Below are 23,638 nucleotides of genomic sequence, written 5' to 3'. Positions count from 1 at the left end.
GTGTGTGTGTGAGATCAATCTAAAAGGGCAGATCAATAAGCTATCATAGTGTTCATGCTGCCAGTCTGACGACTGGTTAAGGTGATTATCCACCACACTCCTCTGATTGACCTCATTTGCACAACCCACCAAGCTTCAACATTCAAGCTTTATTGTCCTGTTAACAAGTGTTAAATGCCTCGTAATGTCTTCATTCATCAGTCAGCACTTCTTGTTGCTGCTTTCACGAACAACTCAATGCAAGCTTTACTGTTTCTAGAGTCAGGTTGTGACATCAGCATCACTGTAATGTAACGTAAAACTATGTAGTTACATATTACAATTCACAATGTAGTATATATACAGTGTTGCCCCGCTATATTGCAGTTCATATTGTGTGCCCCCACATTATTGCAGATCATTAAGCAATTGTTGTTGTTTTTTTTAATGGCTTTTACTAGTGCTACGAACAAATGAGTAATAAACTATTGAATTGCATATAAAATCGGATTATTTCCCTAAATTGCCAGTTGGTGGCTAGTGGAGCAGTCTGCATCTTCACTCAGTGCTCCATTGGTGAAAAAGTGTAAACAGATGAGCTCAAGTGCGTAAAACCAGTCACAAAAGATGTAAATCAAAACCCATAGCAAAAAAATTTAAAATAAGGAGGAAAGAGATGGAAAGAGAGTTCTATCAAGTCAAAGGGAGTGCAAATAGGAGATAGCAACCTACCAGAATTGAATTAGTATAAGAACTATAGACTTGTTCAGTCAACCAAACCATCATCTCCACCTATCATGGTGTTCTGGTCTTTTTTTTAAATTTATCCTGTGTTGCGCTTACAGTGTGTTTGTTGTGTGTTAAAAGTAGATGTCAGTACTTTACCGACAGCATTGCTGCTTCCTAATGGCCTAACATTATGGCTCAGTCATCACAATGTCAACAACCTCTTTAAAAAATGGCGTGTGTGTGTTTTGCTGACGGCGGCCAGGATGACAGAGCGAATGAAGGCGGTTCTCGTCGTTGCAGTGATTGTTTTTTTGCTGTGTCAGTAGTTGGAGGGCTGCAGTGGAATACTTCACTTAGTGTTACACCATGAGCTCCTCATCCTTTTTTCTCAGTTGAATCCTAATTGGATTGAAGACTTTTGTTTTGGTTTTTGTTTTGCTCATGGAGACACAAAATCATATTACAGGCCTCTCACTGGTTCACAGCACTTGGCCAAGTAGAAGTAAAATGATCTTCTGGCTGTTTTTCCCCTTTCATTTATGCTTCACAAACTGAAAATTTCATTATTTATTTTTGTTGTTGTTTTTTTTTTTCAAATATTAGTAGGTTAAATTAAATTGGGCTCATTACTTTTTGACTGGCCCTTGTATTTTCATAGTGCATGTTCCTCTGCCAAGGGTGCTGAAATCTAGTTGGGCTAAGATGCTTTTTGTCCTTCTGTCACCTTCAAATACATAAGTCTGATTTCAATTTGCCATCCATTAATTTTTTATGCCACTTATCCTGTTCAGGGTCAAGTGGAGCTGCAGCCTATCTCAGCTGACTGGGCAAAAGGCCGACTAAACCCTGGACTGGTTGCCAGTTAATCACAAGGCACATACCGACACAGAAACTGAACCCACGCAACTTGCACGGACGTTAGAAGAGTGAATCACTACAATAGCACTGACACCTCATTTTAATTTTTGGACTTTTTTCAGTCACATTGTGTTGCTGTAGTTAGATTTCAAGACATATTGTCATTTTTGTTTTAATTTGAAACACTTTCCAACTGTCTAAATAAAAGATCTTGGAGAACTACAGCACACTTCAACGTCATCAATTTGAACTCAATCAGTTTTTATGGGTGCACACTTTTGTTTCTATGACAACTGGGGCGGAGCAAGGTTGTGTGCAACGAAGTGTGGTGTACTCAGTGTTGCCAACTTCACAACTTTGTAACACTATATTTTGCTACTTTTATGGCCTTTCTCACCGTTATGTTTCGAAAAGGCCACCACCAACATATCTAGCAACTTTTTGTGGTGTTACTGGAGACTTCTGGAGACTCTGAGACCTACTGCACAGCAAATGTTCACCCCTCTGCATCCAGACTGTATATGAATTGAGCTTGTGCGAAGCTACCAATAGCAAATTTCCATATCTGTGCCCTTTAGGTTCAAAGTTGGAAAAAAAAATATTCTTCGATTCATTCCCATAACAAACTGTATTGGAGAGTATCATCAACACAATGACAGCAAATTGCAAAAGACCAAAGGTAAAAATAAGAAGTCATTCAGACATTTTTAAGGAAAGCAGTACATTGTGTGTTTCAAATAAACAGGATGATTGAAAAGTAACTCCCTATTTTAAAATACTTATAATTTATTCATATGTTGTAATATTTTTCCGAAAATGTTTGTGTATATTCCATATTCTACCAAACCAACGACTTTGGAAGAACTTGAAGGGCGAATATGAGAAGCGTTATTGGCCTCAGTCGAATGGTGACTGTAGAGATGCTTCTCCCGGCTGTTCTTTGCTCATTAATTCATTGCTCGAGTTGGTCTTCCAACTCGGGCCACCTCGCCTTGTTTCCGCGGAAACTCAGCTTTGTCTTCTTGACTTGGGGAAGCTCGTTTTCCTGTTTGCGAACCATGGATTCCTTGACCTTGAATTCTCTCGCAGCTGTTCGATTCCCATGTTCCTCCGCGTAACTGATAGCTTGCAGTTTAAACTGTGCTTCGTAAAGCGTGTTTCTTCGTAGGTGACATTTTCGGGGGTCCTTAGCCAAACCGATGTTGTTTTGCACAATACAGACCCCGGCGCTATATACCTACTGGGGGCGTGGCTTTAGCGTCCTCCTTCACGCACACTTTACGTCCGCATGCTGTCCTCAGCCACGTGTCGGCAGGAAATGCTCCCAGTCAGTCAAGTGGTTAAAAAATAAATAAATAAATAAAAAATAGTCCAGCGGAGCATTTATAGATGTTGGAACTTGGTGCACACATAAGGCACGCCACATTATAAGGCGCCCCGTCCATTTTGGAGAAAATGTAAGACTTTTAAGTGTGCGTTATGCTTGTGAAAATACGGTACAAGTACTTACAAATAGGGAGTTGCTTTTCAATCACCCGGTATAGTGGAGCATCTAAGGTTGTTCCATTCACACTCACACTCATTGCTATGGACAATTTAGAGTCCTCAATCAACATAACATGCATGTTTATGGAATATGGGAGGAGGCCCAAGCACATGGAGAAAACAACACACAGGAGGACTAGACCTGAGATTCAAACCAAGAACCTCGAAACCAGTGGTGTCAAACACACGCCCCGCGGTCCAGAACCGGCCCATCAGGGGGTCCAATCAGGCCAGTGGGGATGGGGAACACATTTGCTGGTATTATTCAATAAAAGTAACTGTTGTTGATAATTCTGTCCACTAGAGGTCGCACTGACAATACTTAAATGACATTGATGCACTTGAGAATGCCAAACGATGGCGCCCACTAATGTAAAATGCTGTGCCACCTTTGCACTGCAGTTCTGTGAAAATAAATACCTCCTGTAGAAATATTTTAAGACACTGTATATTACAAAATTTCAGTCAAAAGCTTCAGTTAAAAAAAAAAAAACTGGTTTGGTGGAACCTTTTTGTTTTTTCCCATGTACTGCCACAACTTTTATTTGAATATATACATTGACAAAGGATGCGTAACTGAACGGTGCACGCTCACTGATTCATAATATTGTTGAAATCATTTTTAAAACTTTCAGATTGCACATGTGATTTGCAACAAAATTTACAAGATAAAAATCAATAAATGTGAATATTTTCCTAAAGTAATTGTGATTATTTGCACTAAAACAACGGGGAAAATTTTGAATAGTTGTTATCTATGGATTTTTAAGCCACAAATATTGTAGTCCGGCCCACTTGAGACCAAAGTGGGGTGAAGGTGGGCCGCAAACTAAAATGACACCCCTGGTGATGAGTAAGATGGCACAAAAGCAGTTTGTTCACAGCGTAGATGTAACACATCCTGCAGAAATGCTCTCTCATCCACCCCTTCCTCGATTAAATCTACAGTTTTTTTTACTCCACGTTTGTCTCCCTCTCTTCTCCTCCAGTCACAGCCCTCCATGCCCAAATTCAAGCTGCTACTAATAGCAGGCTATTTTTAGTCACTTGTGGTGTGTGTGTGTGTGTGTGTGTGTGTATACAGATGATGGATGGCGGGTGAGGTTTTCAAACCTTTCTGGTAAAGGGGAGAAGGGTGAGGAAAGGTTGGGTGGCAGGTGAGGGAGGATGTGGTGAGGGCAAGAAATAACCTGGGAGGAAAAACTACATAGGACCCATTGGGCTAGGGGGCTGTTTCCCCTGAAAATCTCCCTTGGTACATTAAACTAAAAAAAACAAAACCAGCTGGAGATCAACAGAGAGCTCCACATGTGATACAGATTGACAGGGGTAGCCTTTTGTAGGATCCTATTTGTAACAAAGGTTCAAATACAGTTAGGTCCACAGTGGCAGAGTTTACTCATTTCTGCTCAAATTCAGACAAATTCTAAGCAACTGATAGGATGACTCTTCAGAATACAGGTGGATAATTACTAGGGCTAGGAAGAATGTGTTTGCTATTTGAACCAATTTGCAAATTCCAATTAAAAAATCAAAACAAAACTGTGAATTAAAATGTTCGCACTCGATTGGAAGCGAATGAACTCAAGTATCATGTTGTAATGAATGAAGTCATGCTGCCACGTTCTTCTTTACTTCCAGCGCCTTGGACTTACTGTGCATGCGCAGTTGTACAGTACCCGCTGTAAGCCCTAATGTATAATATGTAACGTATCACGGAGCCGTCTCCATTGAGACAAGAATGTCTGCGGAACAAAGCGTCCCATTAGGAAGAAGCTGCACAAATGTTCATGGCAGACTGCGACCGCAGCAAATGAATTGGACAAAGTTATGCAAGAGTCATTCAACACGTCGTGGCAGATGATTGACGAGAGCTACTGCTAACTAGGAGCTAAGCTAACTAGCTTTTAGAAGAAAATATATTGCCAGGGAGCATGGAGTATGCATTTTTCGGCACAGAGACCTGCCTAAACAGACTTTGGCCACGGTGAGGTATCATGATGATTAAAGTAATTCATTTTAAACCAACAAGAAGCGTTTTGGCAACTGCTTTTTCTCCGGAGGGGAAATGCGTCCGCTGCCCGCTTTCTTACATTGTGAGTAAATCTGCGACCTCAAAAAACTGCGAACAGGACTTTTCAAATAATCAAATTGGATTTTTCATTTGTTGGACTATTATTATGGAAAAGTGTAATGAGTAAGAGATCAAATTGATTCACTCATTGCTCGCCAAAGACAATACAAATATAAATTAGAGTTTTAGGGGGTGAGTCTGAGTACTAGTAATATATATTTAAAAAAAATAATTTAAAAAATTCTCGCCCACCCAGGCGGTATCTCCTTCAAGCTCGGGTCCTCTACCAGAGGCCTGGGAGCTTAAGGGTTCTGCGTAGGATCTTATATATTGTGTTTTTCTGGACGAAGATATCGGATGTTGTTCCTAATATCTGCTGGAGCCATCTTCAAAGCTTGGGGTTTCATATATATTTGTTTGTTTGCTTTTTTGGAGTGGCAATTGTATCATCATGATCATATGAGTACAAGTCGTATTTTTTTGCAGTACAGTACACCCCCGACCCCAGTGAGGATAAACGCTTCAGATAATGGATGGATGAATGTTTCAAAATGTTGTCATCATCATCATCTGATGCCCTCATTGTCTCTAAAGGACTTTGGTTTGAGGTCGTGCGGGATGCTGGCTTGAGGTTTTGGGAAAGGCATTGCATATTGCAAATGCAATATGGCCCTCATTCACCAGAGGCCATATTCTCCGATGTGCGTAAGATGGAAAGGGCATGCATCTGCGCATTTTTCTGGCTGCGCAGATTCTCCAGTAGACCTCCATGCCAGATACGTGCTCTGGATGTAGCAATCCTAAAATGTTAGCATTCCCTGTCAACTCTGGGCTTACACATAATTTCCCCTCATCTTAAACAATTTTCCTCTTATGCTCATAACATATCATATTGTAATTGAAGTTTACACCACACACAATATACAATTGACAATATACACCACAGATACTTACAATATTGTCAAATAGACTTCCAAAAAGCTATCAAATGTACTTAATGTATTAATCCATAATGTATTCACTCCCACTGTTTTATTTAAATTGTCTTTCTTGGCGGCTGGGTCAGTCTCTGTCTCGCTGGCATCAGCCAACATTTTCTCCGGGCACTCCGGTTTCCTCCCACATCCCAAAAACATGCATTAATTGGAGACTCTAAATTGCCCGTAGGTGCGCATGTGAGTGCGAATGGTTGTTTGTTTGTATGTGCCCTGCGATTTGCTGGCAACCAGTTCAGGTGGTCTCCGGACCACTGTTTGAGAACCATTGTTTTAAGGTCTAAGTGTAGACGCGACTATAATAAATTAAAGCTGCACTGGAAGTCAAAATATTGAGTCAATCAGTTTGGAAAATGTGAAGCCGATTGGGTTTGTAACCGTAATGTAGACACAAAAGCATGAGAGGACGAAAAAAAAACCACACTGACTATTATTTAGCATACACTGCAGTCAATCACTGATGTGTATCAAATTGTTAGCATCTGCAAAACAAAAGAGTTCTGTACGACCATAAATACAAAATGTCACTATAAAGGTTTTCTGCACAGGGTTTGACATTGAACTTCTGCAAAGAGTTTATTTATAGCCCCCTTGATTTTTTTTTTTTTTTTTTTTTTTTAATGGGTCGTGTGAACATGCAAGTCAGGAGGTGTCAACATGAAACACAAGTTAATAATGAGCACCAGTGAAACGACTTTATAGTGAGAATCTTCACGTCTGGCGTCAAAATGAGAACGAGGCCACATTCAACCATGTGGCTTCTTTTTTTTTTTTTTTTAAATCTTGCTTGCCTGTCTTACTATCTCTCCTTTTAGATGCATTTGACTAAACGCTCATGTTTGACTGTGGAAATTAATTATCAATTCATTTTGGTTGCAGCCAAGTAATGTAATCCATTTCGCCTCAGTTGCTAAAACAAAATTAATTAACAATCAATTCAATGAAATCATCAGAATTGTCCATACCTGATATTTTCAAGGTGCAAAATGCTGCATGTGTTACACACATCACCAACTCTTCATACCAACTGAAGTACTATAGTCAAACAAGGAAACCTGAAGCACAAGTAGGCGATCAGGATTTTTGGGGTTGATCACCTATCAGCGAGTTTAAAAAAACGATAACCGATCACCGATCCGATCACAAGATGCAGCAATGTGTTTATTTAAAGGACTTGTTCATTTACTGTATATACTTGTGTACTGTATACTGAGTATCTTCAAAAGTATTCTGTAGCATTTCAGACAAAAGGTAAAACAATGGCCGCTCGGGGGCATTCAAGGATTGGCCACTGACATAAGTTTAAGTTTTCAGTCAAGTCAAACCAACATAACAGAAATAATGGGTGCTAACTTAGTGTAATTAAATTACTTTATTGTAATTCAATTACTTTGCACACACCGAAACTTTAGAGCATGATTCGACAGAAGACAGGCATTTTTATGTACAACCGTTAGTGCTAGCTGTTAGGCTACAGAACGTTTTGGAGCCTTCTTGCGAGCTGTATCGTATTAAAAGTATGTGAACATACCTCAAGCAATCTGTGAATGAACATTTTCTCCCACCACACGTGGGATGACCACCACACGTTTTTCCTTATTTTATTAACACCCACCCCCCAACACACACACACAATAAATTTGCGCAATCTATTGTTGTCGTCGTCGTCATGGTAACGAGTGTATCCGGTTGCGTTTGAGTTGACAAGATAAAACCCAGTGTTCGTAAAAGACGGGATGCAATATTTTATTGCAGTAGTCTGACATAGTGCAATCATGAAAGACCAAATTTGTCTTGTAGTCTGATCCAGGCATGACATTTTGTCCGTCTCGGACCTGTTGTCTGTCAGACACCGGTGACGTGCTTTTTATTTTTATTTTTTTAAATAACTTTATTGGCGGTCAGATATTTACAGTACTATGTCAAAAGACATACGAGAAGGATAAAAATAAAGTAGCTTTTGGATTCAAACATTCTGTACACGATGGTGGCGCGGAGTAAATGTCTTTTCCGGAGCCGATCAATGACGTCGTTGATCGAATCGGCGAATTATGACAAGGCCAATCAGATCTCTGTAAAGTCTAAGCAGAAGCGGAAGAGATTATTTCCTTTCAAATATAGACAATTTGGTTTTTTTTTAATCAAAATGACTGAGGTATGGTGTAAATTAAAAATATTAACTCAATATCTGGTTGTTGTTGATCAAATGATAAATTAGAACGAAAAAAGAACCACTAAGTCCATTTTTGGACGTATACTACAGGTATACATTTGACCCTTTTGATAATAATATAAATATACAAATAATAATACAAATAACCATCTCTTTGGCTTCAGTTTTGTTTATTTCCTTGTTAGGAGTGTTCCCGTTGCAGTAAATATGACTTGGTGACATGTTTTCTGTTCACTTATTCTGAATATATTTTCATCCTAACTAGACAATGCCATCCTCCAACTTCAGCCCACAAAGCATTCCGCACCAGTAAGATGGCATGCCACAAGTCTCGGCAGCAAATTGCTTCACTACAAAAGGCAACAACATCTGAACATACCACAGTTCGATCTAGAGAGCGTATACAGGCCAAGGAACAAATTAAACTTCATTTCACTTAATTGTATTGTTAATACTGTTTCAATGCTTGTTGCAATACTTGTCAAAACAGTGGTGGATCCACGATAAGGTTATATCCTATCATACAAATGATGTCAAATGGCAAAACAGCTTGGCAGTAAAATAAGAATTGCAAATGATGTGGAACGACATCAACTTAAGGCTTTCGAGTTGCTTCCCGCAGTGTCACATATTCCGCAAAATATAACACAAAAATCTGACATTTTCCAACAGAGTATCTCCTTGACAGGTACGGTAAATAACAGAGACGGCGGACTAAGTCACCCTAAAATTAATGAACATTTCCTTTTCACAATGCGAGAGCCATTCCCACACACTGCGAGATGACTCCTCGCACACTGAAAACGCACTCCCGACACTGCCGGCGCTCGTCTGCATCCACCAATGTTTTATTAATCAACATTAAAATTCATGCTTAACATGCACTTGTCAACTGGAGTGGGAAGTGATAGAAAGGTGTGTGATAATATCTGTCAGGTAGAGACGGAGAGATGGATGGAACACGGTGATGATCAACGCAATAAACAGCACGGAGTGCTTGAAGGCCAGTGGACCAGAGGCCTGCATCCTTTTGAACTGGATAATGTTAACCAGTGATTGCATCACATAGCCAAGATTTCTCACTAAATTACAGGATGCCAAGGAATGAGGTGGAAAATGTTTTATTTAGTTCAGAAATAGCAAAATGTCTTTCTGATGCTCTGTTTCATAACACAAGACTATGTGAGTATATAATCTAGTCTGTATTGTTCAATAAAAAGGTGGGTCATCAATTCGAGTGAAAATTGTAGTGGGCTCTGGAGATTAGAAGCTTGTTCCATTAAGGAAAAACCCCACAGTGCCTAAAAAATGATCTGCTCCAAGAAAGAAGATGAGTTTCTTAGCATTCATACACCATTCTGAGAAGTGAAAGTAAAAGTTGATGGGGAGAAAAAAAAAAGATGGAAACAAATATTAAAGGTGCAGTTTATAACTCAGGAAGCGATTGGATGCCAGATTAAATTACACGTTCTTTGCGTCCTCATTCCACAAAGTAATTACTTTGCGGTAATGAAACGCATGCGATGGCGATTATTACGCCGCGGCCCACCACGTACATTCATCACTGAACATGAAATATTGATTAAAGCTATTTGTTAGCAGCTCAAACAACATGCGTGAAACATCATTGAAGAGTAAAATTGTTAAGGGGATCATTCAGATACAGCATATTTTGGAAATGCACAAATCTGATTGGGTTTTGGAAGAGTTGCTAATATAACGTGTCAAATGTTGGAGTATTCAATTTGTACGACCCCTGAAGTTATGTATCTCTGCATTTGGTTAAAATAATGGTAGTGGCAGCAAAAAAAGAAGAAAAAAAAACAATAACAAGGAGTTGTTGGAAAATGACCATTCCATCGAAGGACCAGTGGAAAACTACAATGGAGGAAATCTTCAAATGTAGAAATTGAACCACAGTTGAACAAAAAGTGGAAAAATCGACACTATATTGACGAAAGCTATAGACCAACTGCTGATACCCAGGTTTTGTGTTTACTTTTTTTGTTGTTTTGCAGTTATATTTGTGTACAATTTTGTTAAAAATGCATTGAAATTTAAGTGACAAAAAAAAAGCCGCAGAATGCCTTGGAATAACATCCACTGGGCTGTTGAGTCAGTTTTGTAATAAACAAACACTGAATTGTGTTATTTCCCTGGTCAGCCCTCAAAGCACTTAATTTTCCACTTAGTTACTTCTGTAAATGGAAGAGTTGCGTGACAGAATGTTTATTGATGCATGGGTTTGTGACCTTTTCCGATACACGTACAATGTCTGTGAAAAACACTGCCACCTTCTAGTAAGTCATTCCCGCATGCCGAAGGAGGACATGATCAAATGTAAACGAGACAAATGGGTCAGGAAAGCTCTAGGCTGGGTAGAAGGTTGGGAATAACCAATAGAACTTTGCCATCATTACGTCATCATTTCGAGACAATGTCGGTGAAAGTACAACTGATGTAAATCAAAATAAAAAATAGTACTGTACGTTACAGTCATCCACTGTGGGTTATGACGTGAGGCTTATTGTTAATGTTGATTTACAGGATGTTTTGTTTAATGGAACGATATTATGCTGCACCAGCAGCTAACTGGCTGGGCAACATAACTGGTTAATGTATTGATTTTTAATGAATTAGTGAGGATGAGCGGTACAGAAAATGGATGATTGGATTGGGGAATGACTGTATGTCTTTTGAATGATTACTTAGCTGCAACCACCACAGGTGCTCTACAGTCACTCAACAAGTTTGTTGTCTAAAGAAGCCCGCGATAAACAGCTATTAAGCTGCACCCACACTGCGAGCAGTATTATTCTGAACATTTACAGAGCTTTTCTCAACCCTAAATTACTACCTGATACACCGAGAGTGAATTAGCACATCAGTATCTCTGCATGACTGTGTTGATGTTCAAATACGTGTAAGTCACTGTGAGAACTAGTCATCTGTTGTTTATTTTTTCCAGAATAAGGTGTCTCTTGAGTTTGGATTTGAAAAGGGTTAATGAGTCTGTGTTTCAGAGGTCAGGTGGTTATGAGTTCCAAAGACGGCGAAGGCGAGGTTATTGATGGCCTTGGAGATCTGCACGATCGGTATTTTATATTGGATGCGGTACTGGATAGGGAGGCAGTGGAGTTGTTGTAGGGGCTAGAGTGAGGTGGTGAGTAGAGGGGGGTCTTTGTGATAATACAGGTGGGAGAGTTCGAGAGAAGCTGTTGTTTTTGTAGTGATTTGTGGGAGAGACCAAAGAGGAGAGAGTTGCAATAATCAGGCAGGAAGTGATGAGGCTATGAGCAAGGACAGCAGCAGTAAATGACAGTGTGCAGACCGGGTGGTGATGTTTATTGTGTGTTTGGAAGGAGAATGTGCTGTCGAGGATGACACCTGGACTCTCTGAGGGGAGGGGGAAACAGAGGAATTATTAAGTGTAATGGAAAAACTGTCAATTTTGGCTAGCATGGATTTGGTACCTATGAGAAGTTATTACACTTTTATCACTGTTGCAGAAAAAAATGGATGACAACCAGTGTTTGCATTCAGAGAAAAAGTCAGTAAGGGAGGAAGGCGGAAGAGTGGCGGTTGGTTTGGTGGAGAGGTTGAGCTGGGTGTCAACCGCGTAACAATGAAAGTGTAAATTTAATTTACGGAAAATATTGCCAAGAGGTCGGCTGTACAGTCTGTGATAAAGAGGAGAGGACCCGAGACAGAGCCCCGGGGGATACCAGAAGAAACAGAGTACAAATGGGATTTGAATGATTTCATTTGAACAAACTGGGTGCATGTATGTATAATGTAAAGATGTTTAATTGAGCCTCAGGCTCTTCCGCTGTTTTTTAAATAACGATTTGTTTAATTTTTAAACCAATTGATAAAAAAAGGCTAGTTGAAATGGAGATACTGCGATTGGCTGGCAACCAGTTCAGGGTGTACCCCGCCTCCTGCCCGATGACAGCTGGGATAGGCTCCAGCACGCCCGCGACCCTAGTGAGGAGAAGCGGCTCAGAAAATGGATGGATGGATGGATGGAAATGGAGATATTTATGTACACAAAAACAGATTAGTATTTTCCCCATCTAAAATGAATACTGAACTGACAGTAATATTTTAAAAATTGTAATATTTACCAATATGTTTTTTAAAAAGATTTTCTATAGCACTTGTCCTTATTGGGCAAACAGGAGCCTATCTCAGCTGATTTTGGCGAGAGGCAGGGTACACTCTGGATTGGTCACCAACCAATCACAGGACACATTGACTATAGACAAACAACAATTCATACTCACATTCACGCTTATGGAAAGTATAGTCTTCAACGAATCAAACCTAACATGGATGTTTTTGAAATGTGGAAGGAAGCCAGGAGAACATGCAAACTCCACACAGGAAGGCCTGAGGAGAGATGATGTGCTAACCACTAATTCAATGTACTTTCAATGGTTTAAAAAAAAACTAAATCATGAATACTCCTATAGCGTCTAAACGATGTACATAAGTCCAGCGCCCATCTTTAAAACAAATTTAGCATCTTGATGGCTACGTGTGGAAATCAAGTCTCATGTTTAGTTGAAAATATAACAATTGATACCGTTCTAATTCTCATCAAGATCATCTGGCATTAATTATCCAAAATTAGCACATGTACACCGTACTACTGTTCCATTTCTGGTACTTGCGCAATAAACATCAATTCAACATAAATATCAATTCATGGTCTTTTCCCGCTCATCGTCAAGGCCGACGCCTTTCCGACTCGTCCGGTATATGAGCCAAAGCAGTGATGCAAAGCAGGGGTAGGATAGCTTGTGGAAGCTTGGGACAGACAGAAGCAACAGACCTCACCTCACCTCTGCTCATGTCAGATAAGAAAATAGCTAAAGGACAAATCAGCCTGACTCGGACACGTCCTATACAACATCTAAGTCAGCCTTCAAGTGGAGAGAAAGGCTCCACAATACGCTAAGCTTGGCGTAGAGTATAGGAGCAAGCTGCATGAGTTCTAGTTAATGCATTATAATTGCACCAAACAAAGAAATGAAGCTGGTCCGTCTATTAGGAAAAATTGACAGACACAGCTTTGGGCCAAAGATTGAACGAACACACACACACACACACACGCACGCACGCACACAAGCCTTGTTTCTCCTACAGAGGCTAATAAAACAAACTAATTAGTGGGAGGGTGGGTGACAAACATCCATAACAGCAATAAGCAAATCCACACACAGGCTCATAAGCAATGTTCAGGTTTTAGTGGTATGGAAAGAGGCTGTGATCAGTTATAATAGACGTACAGTAACTAATAATAGATACAAAAGCCTCATCGGTGGCCCGATGCGCAGCACTGGCAGGAGTATAACATCAGCGATTAAGTGACTTTAAGTTTATAGGCCAAGTATTAAACATGTTTACTTTGTTTGTATACTTATAAGTTTATGATGCTCATTTGCAACAAATTAAATTCCGCCTCTCCCCAGGGCGGGTTAAATGGCACATCCCTCGGCGCCTTGGCACAGCCCAAAAAGGCCACAATAGTGCGACTGGGAAGTGTGAATGGCCTTGATGAAATCCCTAAGCAGCACGGCCATTATACAGTGCAGCCCTCATTGGCTGCTCCGGCACCGGCTCGCTTATTCTCTCTAAAGACATGCAGGAGCTGGTCGTCATGGTAACTCTGTGGCTCGGTAAACTTATGGACATGTGCGCACGCACACGTACGGATCACGTTGTGTGTTATTTAATAAATACTTCATGGATGGAAGCTCGAGGAGAGGCTTTGGGTGTGTGATGGTTAGCTTCATGAAATAGTTTTGTACAGCATATGCACCCAAATGTCAATGCTGCCATTTCACTTAATAGCACACAATAGAGGGGCGTGAGAAATATTTGATGCAAATATATGCAATTCCTGTCACATGAATACATTTGTTCCATTAAAAGTAAATATAGCAATATTCCGTCGGGTTCTACATAAACATGGATGCATTAACCCAACTTAGCCATTATAGTTTGTTTAATATGTGGGTTACAATATTTCATTCATTGTCCTGATTATATATTACAAATCCACATGTACATAGTTCATAATACGTTGCCAGAAGAAGTTGAAGATTTTCTTTACTCTGTAAATCAGAAAAACTGCATGGAAATAAGGCACCATTCTGTACAAAAGCAACAAAAACTCCATTAGGATGTTCAAGTGCAACAAAGTTGTGTAATTCCCCCCCCATACCTTTTGGGGGACAGAAAATTTGGAAGGTCCTCTGGACGCAGAACTGGAAACAAGTATACAGAATTTGAAGCAAACCGGAGGGTATGGCGTTATTAAACCTTTTCTGCAAATCAATCTATACATATACAAGACGTTTGGTCTGACTCGGACTTAGTGGAGATGACTAATGTTTTATGAAAAGGCAGCTTCCAGCCACACGCAATGAAAATCATTACATTTTTTGCAATTTAGAGTCACCTAAACAGCTTAAAACCAAAATGGCAGACTTCCTGTGTCTTTGAGGGAATTATTATTATTGTTTTTGTTTTGTTTTTTGCGTGTCTACTCACGATAGAAATGTCTGCCTAATTTTATGTTGCTAAGTGAAACTGGCTTTGGGGTCTGAATTTCTGAAAAAAATTAAAAAAATCTATCTATCATTTTCTGTACCGCTTATCCTCACTAGGGTCACAGGCATGGTGGAGCCTATCCCGGCTATCTTCGGGCGAGGTCACCGGCCAATCGCAGGGCACATATAAACAAACAACCATTTGCACTCACATTCACACTTACAGGAAATTTAGAGTCTTCAATCAACCTACCACACATGTTTTTGGGATGTGGGCGGAAACCGGAGTACCTGGAGAAAACCCACACAGAACATGCGAACTCCACACAGGCGGGGTAGGGATTTGAACCCCGGTCCTCAGAAATGCGAGGCAGATGTGCTAACCAGTCGCCCACCGTACCGCCAAAACCCACCTACCAAATTTGGTGAGTCTGGGAAAATCAATCTCAAGAGGCCTGAAAATGATTCCATGATTGCATTTCTGCAATGGGGTTCATATTGTAGTCACAAACATAGCCACTATGTTTATGGACAGATTCCAAGGAGAAGAAAAGAACAAAACAAAGCACTGTCTAGCAATGTTTTCCCATACCTACCAAGGGCCATGATGAATTGATTTATCAATGTTGATTTTAAGCTTCTGACTTTAAGAATGTGACAGCAACCAGCAGAGTACAATTCATATGCAACAACCTGCCATGACAACTTCATGCTGTATTTTTTTTAATCATGTGAAAATTCCGGAGAGTGAATATTGTGCTGCAGCAGTAGGATGATGAATGCAGCTGAGTCGTAAACTACAGCAGTGATGATGTCACATTGCAACGAGGGGAAAATATAAGCGACTGGTACAGGTATATTTATGATGTACTGATGTGTTTTTAACCCGGTTATGAGTTATGAAGATCTATCGATTTAGGAAAAAGGGCAATCGTCATTTAGTCAGTTATTTGAATGAATAAATAAATTTTTAAGTGACCACCCCAAATCAATCCAAAGTAGGGATGAGTAATTTGAAATTGAAAAATGTATGTCAATGCTTTCAATTAAATGAAACATTGTTAGTTTTATATATTTTTCATATTGGGGTGGGAGAATAACCGTCGGAATGTTTTGAACGTGTTACCAAACCATTGTTGAGTTGTGTCATGTGACATGGATGTAGTTCGATTTCCCATAGTTGAATGTCTTGTTATACTTCTTTTGACAGCACACTAGTTAGTTAGTTAGTATTTTTGTATTGTTTTATTTTGTTATATATATTTTACTACTACTATTCTCTATTGTCACGTGTATACAAATACTCAAGGGATGTGAGGCTGTATACGAAATTGAGATCATTTTGAAGGAGAAAAAAAGTTGTTCTCTTTATGCATGAGATATCGTACATACCGAAAATCTACCGAACCATGGCCCCAAAAAACAAGGTACTGACCGAACCGTGGGTTAACGCTACCCCACTAATATTAAAACGAGCATGTGCACGGCTTCCCACACAAGCACAAAGCTCTACAGACGTCAAAAGTAGATAAGGAGAGGTGGAGATGTGTGATGTTTGTTTCAAATTAGCATTCACGCCGGCTTCTCCTGACAAGGTCGTCTAACCACTGCTTTTCTTCTCCACCTTGCGCAATCACGTGCAGGAGTTCAACTTTTGAGTTGAGGCTCCCCAGAGGCCAAGTGAGCTTCTGCTTGATGTCGCTGAAAAGACGCGGGCAGGCTGAAGTTTGTCTCTGGTGAAATTGGCCAGCGTGTGCATGCAACCGCCTATCATCATGTCAAGAAACTTCATAAAAGTAATCCCTGAGTTGAGATTACTATTATAAAATGATGTGCGCAAGGTATCTCTCCTTGGGAGCTGGTTAAATGACGATGAATGTGTGTGTGTGTGTGTGTGTGTGTGTGTATAATTTAATAATGAGGTGGAATGCCACATGCTTCCACGGAGTAATCACTTTGACTGCAAAGGAAGGGAAATTATAGAGGTCAGGGGACAATTTTCGAATTTAAATAGTGTGTAGAAAGAGGGTTTAAGTGATTTAAATAAAATTTTGATTTTTAATCAAATGACATTATTTAAATAAATTAGAATCGTGACTTCAAACTTACATCACCTTTTCCTTTGATGATGAGAGAGAGAGTAAAAAAGATAGTCTGAGATAGATTTTTGACTACTATAGAGGGTAGTAGTACACAATATAAATTAAAACCGTAACATAAAATACAACTTTTATACAAGTAAAGTACATAGAAATAAAATAATTAAAATGGTAGGTTGAACAGGGATAAATGTGATTTAAATGAATTCATTTTAATTAGAGGGTGGATAAGGGGGATATGAGTTTGAATGAATTCTATTACCAAAAGTAAGTACAATACAGTTCAGACAGACAGGTTTGATAAAAGTATAAATTATGATAAATTGAATATATAATAATTTAGCTAGATCATGTGAGGGTAATTAAATCAAAACAGTAATAAAACCAAGTACACCCACTATAAAGACAAGCAGTAAAAGTAAAAGGTACTGCATATGCTCAAATACCTCTACACTCTAGTGTCACACACACTCTGGTGCTTGTTTGAGTAGCTGTGCTACACTCACACATACGCTCACAAAAAAAAGCTGAACTGTCACTGTGGACCAAAAGGACCAGCGCTATAAAGCTCACAAACACAGCCAAGACACTAAACAGACTCCAACTCCTCCAGCTTCACAGACGCAGAGTGCAGCCGCGAAGCCTTTTGGCCGGGTGTGAATCTTTTTTCGGGCTGCCCTACCTTGGGTGAGCGTTCCCATGAGGAAGCGGTAGAGGTATCGAGCCACCTTGGTGAGCTGCCTCTTGCAGCGTTTCCTGCACTGGCTCATCTTGATGCAGCTTTTCTGGAGCTGATGTTAGCAGCACTCGGGCTGGCTCGTGTGCCTGGGAGAGCAGGAGCCCAAGGTAGCAGGGGAGGAACTCACTCTGTGTGTCTGTGTGTTTCTATGAAAGTCTCATTGCCAGTGCCTTTCTTCTTCTCCTCCTCCTCTCTCTCCATCCTCCCCTCCACCTGTAGGGTGCTGGCTGTCAATCACTCGCAGCGTCCGTTGCTCCTCCCCCTCACATTGTGAGCAGATGCGTACTCTCATTGGCTGAGAGGGGCGGAAAATTATGGCCTTGCACATATTGTCGAGTGTGCGTGTGCGTGTATGTGCGTGTACTATGAGCAGGATGGCTTGAGTGGCAGCTGGGGTTTTTTCCTCTGCTTCTTGTTGATGTTTTTTATTCCTCCCGCTCCACTCACTGCTCATATAAGGATGACAGCCCGCAGGAGCAAGTGTGTGTGCGCGTTTGTGCGTGCAAGCCAGATGGAGGTTGTGAAAAGTGTCAGGAAACCAAACAAAGCCATTAATTAACGTCACACACTCACCTTACGTCTCTGTCTGTCTCGTTAGCACAGCGAGGAGGAAGAGGAGGACATAAAAGGAAGAGGTGAAGGGACACACAGGAGCTGGAGATGAGTATGGATCGAGGGATTGATCAGATTACGGCGTGTCCCCGTAGGATGAGCGAGGAGATGTTAAACCTCGAGGGATTGGGCACGAAAGGTAATTATGCAAAGCCTCAATTTGCGTCCTTATCATTCTGTCTCTTTTCTCTTATTCAAGTGGACCCTTGCAGAGTCGGTCACCTTGCCCACCCTTTAGACACATGATGTACTATTTCCTCATCTACGAGCTGCATGAGCCCATTAAACTGCTGCCACTTCACCTTTATAGTGCACAATTTGCAGTGGTTTATTAAAAAGTGATACTGTTGCCACAGCAACCTCACAACTATGTGGATTTTTTGTGTGGCAGACACACACTTACAGAAACGCGCACACGCCTTCCCCTGCAGGTCAGAGAGGAAATCACTCAAAAGGCAGGCAGATGTTTCGTCTTAACGCTGAAACGTTCGCTTTCTCCAAGCAACGTGACCTGTAACACGTTTAAAAGTCACCATGAGTACTTGACTCAGTGACAGACACACACACACACACACACACCAGCTCAAGTCTGTTTTGCTTTTTCTTTGGCTTTTACATTTTTTTTTTTACTGGGGTTGTTCTGATCCAATCGCGTGATCGGAACTTCTGCCGATCATATAATTTTCAGCTGATCGGTTGAAAAACATCTTTTTTTCCATCCATCCATTCATTTTCTTTACCGCTTATCCTCACTTGGGTGGCGGGCGTGCTGGAGCCTATCCCAGCTATCTTCGGGTGAGAGGCGGGGTACACCCAGCCAATTGCAGGGCACATAGAAACAAACAACCATTCGCACTCACATTCACACCTACGGGCTACAACTAAGGCTATGTTCACACTGCAGGTCAATTTAGATTTTTTTTTTTTTTTTGTGCCTAAGTGACGTATCACTTTTTTTTTTCAGGTCAATGTGAACAGTATAATAAAAAAATGTTCATATCCGACCTAGGCCTTTTTCATATGTGGATATAAATCGGACATGTATCCGATGAGAGTACAATATGGACGCTCACTATCCATCATCCAAAGGCAACAAATGTCACAATTGTTTGACAAAACAGACCCAACAAAAGCAAACGGCTGAGGAAGGAGCAGAAAGCAGTCAGTGGTGAAAGAAGATGCTTTACAACTGATTGTCACGGCTGCGTCAAACAATATATTTGGACCCCAAAGCAAAACAACAGAAGATGCATGTTTACAGACTTTATTTAACAAAGGGAGCACGCTGAGGTGAAATGATGACTATAAACAGAAAGTGATGTGACAGAAGGGCAACGTGAAAACCATCTAGCGGACCGGTACTTAAATAAGGACGGTGGACGGAGAGCCACAGGAGGAAAAGACTAAAGGAAGCTAGGAGAACAAACTCTAACCTACACAAGGAAGAGAAACAATAACAGAAAAACACAGTAGTAGTAGAAAAACAGCAGACGAAAAGACCTACTGGCAGGACGGAATGAACGTGGGAACGCGTGAGAATGTAACAAAGCTGGCTATTTCTTGGCGTTTTCCTCCTGCGTCTCCCATGCCTTAAATACACTGCTGAAGACAAATCACCAGCAGCTGCATCGTGAGAGACTCCGCCCAGCAACCTGCACCCAGGGACTGCAACACAACCGAAAATTCCACACAGGAAACAAGCAAACAAAACAGAATACAACACTGATAAATATAAGAAAATGTTGGCTCTGGTTGCACAAAATCCTTGAAATTGCCACAAATGCATCATGACGGGCCAAATTTACTTCTGTAAACATGGCACCTCAAAGTTGTGCGCATGCGTGTGACGTCACAAACGAATTCCGTCCACAGTATACATTTGTTTTTGTAATGTGAATGCCTTCGTACAAAGATTGCTTTGAACAAAATAATCCAAATTGGGCATCATGCCCTGCAGTGTGAATAAATAATTGTAATTGCTAATGAATAAATAGTTGTACAGCAACTACCGTATTTTCACGACCATAAGGCGCACTTAAAAGTCTTAAATTTTCTCCAAAATGGACGGGGCGCCTTACAATGCACATGTGTGCACAGAGTTCCAAAATCTGCAAATGTTGTGTGACTTCAATGAGCGCTCCCTCTTGACTGACTAGGAGCATTTCCTGCCGACACGCTGTTTACATAGAGGAAAGGCGGACGTGACTAAGTACAGCATGCGGACATAAAGGGGGAAGGGTGCGCGTGAAGGAGGACGCTAAAGGCACACCCCCAGTAGGTATATCGCGCCGGTGTGTGCATTGTGCAAAACAACATCGGTTTGGCTAAGGACCCCCGAAAATGGCACCTATGAAGAGACACGCTTACGAAGCACAGTTGAAACTGCAAGCTGTCAGTTACGCGGAGGAACATGGGAATCGAACAGTCGCGAGAGAATTCAAGATCAAGAAATCCATGGTTTGCAAGTGGAGGAAGCAGGAAAATGAGCTTTGCCAAGTCAAGAAGACGGAGCTGAGTTTCCACGGAAACAAGGCGAGGTGGCTCGAGTTGGTTTTCCAATGGATTAATCAGCAAAGAACAGCCGCAAGAAGCGTCTCTACAGTCACCATTCGACTGAGGCCAATAACGCTTGCAGAAGAAATGAAAATCGAACATTTTCAAGGAGGTTCGTCTTGGTGCTTTCGTTTTATGAAATGGCGCCATCTATCCATCCGGGCAAGGACTACCGTGTCGCAGCAACTTCCGGCGGATTACAAGGAAAAGCTGGCCATCTTCCACTCCTACTGCAGTAAAAAGATTGCCGAGAAACACATCCAGCCCAACCACATCACCAACATGGACAAGGTGCCGCTCACTTTCAACATCCCGGTGAACCACACTGTAGAGAAGAAGGGGACCACCACGGTAGCGATACGCACAACGGGGCACGAGAAGTCAGGTTTTACCGTTGTGCTTGGTTGCCTTGGCAGCGAACAAAAACAAACAAACAAACAGCACAGGGAGGACAGATGGAAAAAAAATAAAAATGGTCGGACTCTTAAGTAGATGCCCGCCGCCTGAAAAATGAAAAAAAATAAAATTAAAATTGCAGTCCATTGAGAGTCTTGTTGCTAGTGGAGGCAGGCGCAGAACCAGGCTCAGAGGTGGCGGAACCAGGGGACCTGGGGAGCACATGCTCTTTTTTTACCCTAATTGTCCCCATATGGATGGAAAAAGTGCCCTAGGAGCAGCAAAAAAGTGCCCCTGAAAATGTCCACTCACAAATGTGATCGGGACATCGCTATTTTATTTATTTATTTTCTAGTTTTTGAGATATCACCACACGAGGGTACCACTAATGAGAGAGAACAAAATATGATGATAACCACGTGTGTAAACTTTTCGACTGTGAAGCAGATGTGTTAACTGAAAGTCCACTGTGCTATGATTATAACATTTCTCTCTCTGGAGCAGCGAAGGAAAGAATGCAAAAGAAATGAGCTGCTTGGATCTTAAATCTCACACTTAAACAAGCGGTAAAAAAAAAAAAGGTGGATTACACTAAAGCACAGCACTGACATATTGGAGGAAGTGGAGGATGTCAGGCACTTATGTGACAAGTTTTGAAGGCTTCCTCCTTTGAGCCAATCTAGCAAACCAAACAGGATACACGACAGCTTTGGTAACCAACAGAAGAAGAACTGAGATTCGCTATGAGATGAAGATATATCAAACTAAATGGCACCTTAAAGGTAACGGGGCAAAGTATAAATGCAACGTATAGGTGACAATGTATTCAAGTGAGCAACTTCCACTTGTTTTTTTAGTACTGTACAGGGGTGTCAAAAGTAGTGGTATTCAGTACTTAAGTAAAAGTACTGATACTTGTGCAAAAAAACTACTCTGGTAAAAGTACTGAAGCCACTCCTTTAAGTAAAAGTACACACATGTACTTAAGTTAAAAAAAAAAAAAAAAGTGAATATTTTCGAAATCAATATGAAAATTCATACAAGGAGATTTCTGATTTCCTTCTTTCTCTGAACAAAACAATAAAACAGGTAGGTTTACATAAAAATACAAGCATTTATTTGTATTATTGAAATAAAGTTACATATAATCACTTAAAAATGAAAAATAAACTAGATTTGTTTCAAAACATTTATTTGCCCACTGAAATAAATGTGTTTGAAATAGATGGTCTGTCCGGGAGGTCACGCCCCCTAGTGGCCTGGCTGACTTTTGTTGTGTGGTGTGAACTTGCAGCATTTCTCTCTTGCAGTTGTTTTCTGTGATTGCAGCATTTTTATATTGCAGCATTTTTTTTGCTGTTGTTTTCTGTGATTCCAGAATTTTTTTTTATCTTGAAGCGTTTTTCTTCTGCACTTGTTTTATGTGCTTGTTTGTTTTTTCATCTTGCGTCATTCTTGCTATGCAGCATATGCCCTCTTGCAGCGTATTTGCCCATCGACCACCGTACAATACAGCGTCCTGTTTCTTCAATTCCGCAAATCTTCCGGGAAACAAACTATTTGATTGGCTCATTATGGTCACAAGAACAATCATAATACTGAATATAGAAAGTCTGTTAGAGCGGCGTACGTGAGAAAAAATGGCCGCGTGACGATGCCCGCCATTTGAAGATACCGGTTTTATAGGAATTAAGCTCTATTTACAAAAAAAAAAATACAAAAAATAAAAACGCTGGAATATGTCAGCTGTTGTATCACACAGTCTTTTACGCAGTGTCGTCACTAACCTTGGGTTTTAAAAAGAACAAGCTCAATTTTAAAATCTAATGAGTAGAAAGTACAGATATACCGTATGTTACAAAGTAAGAAGTAAAAAGTCACCAGAAAAACAAATACTCAAGTACAGATACCTGAAAAAAGTACAGTAATGAAGAATGTATTGTAATAAAATCCATTGACCATCATATTATTTACATGTATACAGTATCCTACATTATTACAAGCTCAGATGAGTGATGGTAGAAACCAACGCATTTTAATCCTACTACTTTCGTTTTCTTTTATTTGTAACATGCACTACCGCCATTAAACAAAATGTGAACCACTTCAGAATAAAATAGCAACCTGTCTGCAGCACACTAAATAACTATAAATCCAATCAATCCCTCACCCTATGGGATATAATTAATTACCACCTAACAGCTCAATTTTTTTTTTGTTTAGCCCTGTTAGCTGAGAATTAAATTAAACGTCAAATGGCCCACCGTGAAGGGAGTAAAAATAGTCTCTTTCTAATTATTGTCTGTCGGGAGCCATAAAAGTGGTG

General features: G+C 40.5%; 1 protein-coding gene across 3 annotated transcripts in view; it reads right to left on the bottom strand.

Annotated features, from left to right (window-relative positions):
• The window catches only part of LOC133486277 (Kv channel-interacting protein 2-like), a 131,732-nt gene that overhangs the window by 54,275 nt on the left and 53,819 nt on the right, over positions 1 to 23,638 (bottom strand). Inside the window, exon 1 of one of the 3 annotated variants that reach the window (XM_061791185.1) lies at positions 17,695 to 17,922. The exons of the other annotated variants lie outside the window; for them this stretch is intronic. Coding sequence (XP_061647169.1) covers positions 17,695 to 17,782 — 88 coding nt within the window. The 5' untranslated portion in view covers positions 17,783 to 17,922. Of the gene's footprint in view, positions 1 to 17,694; positions 17,923 to 23,638 lie in introns of those variants that run through there. 3 annotated transcript variants of the gene reach the window in all.

Source organism: Phyllopteryx taeniolatus, chromosome 11, assembly GCF_024500385.1.
Source record: "Phyllopteryx taeniolatus isolate TA_2022b chromosome 11, UOR_Ptae_1.2, whole genome shotgun sequence".
In the NCBI taxonomy this organism is placed as follows: domain Eukaryota; kingdom Metazoa; phylum Chordata; class Actinopteri; order Syngnathiformes; family Syngnathidae; genus Phyllopteryx; species Phyllopteryx taeniolatus.
This window is presented reverse-complemented; position numbering and strand designations above follow the sequence as displayed.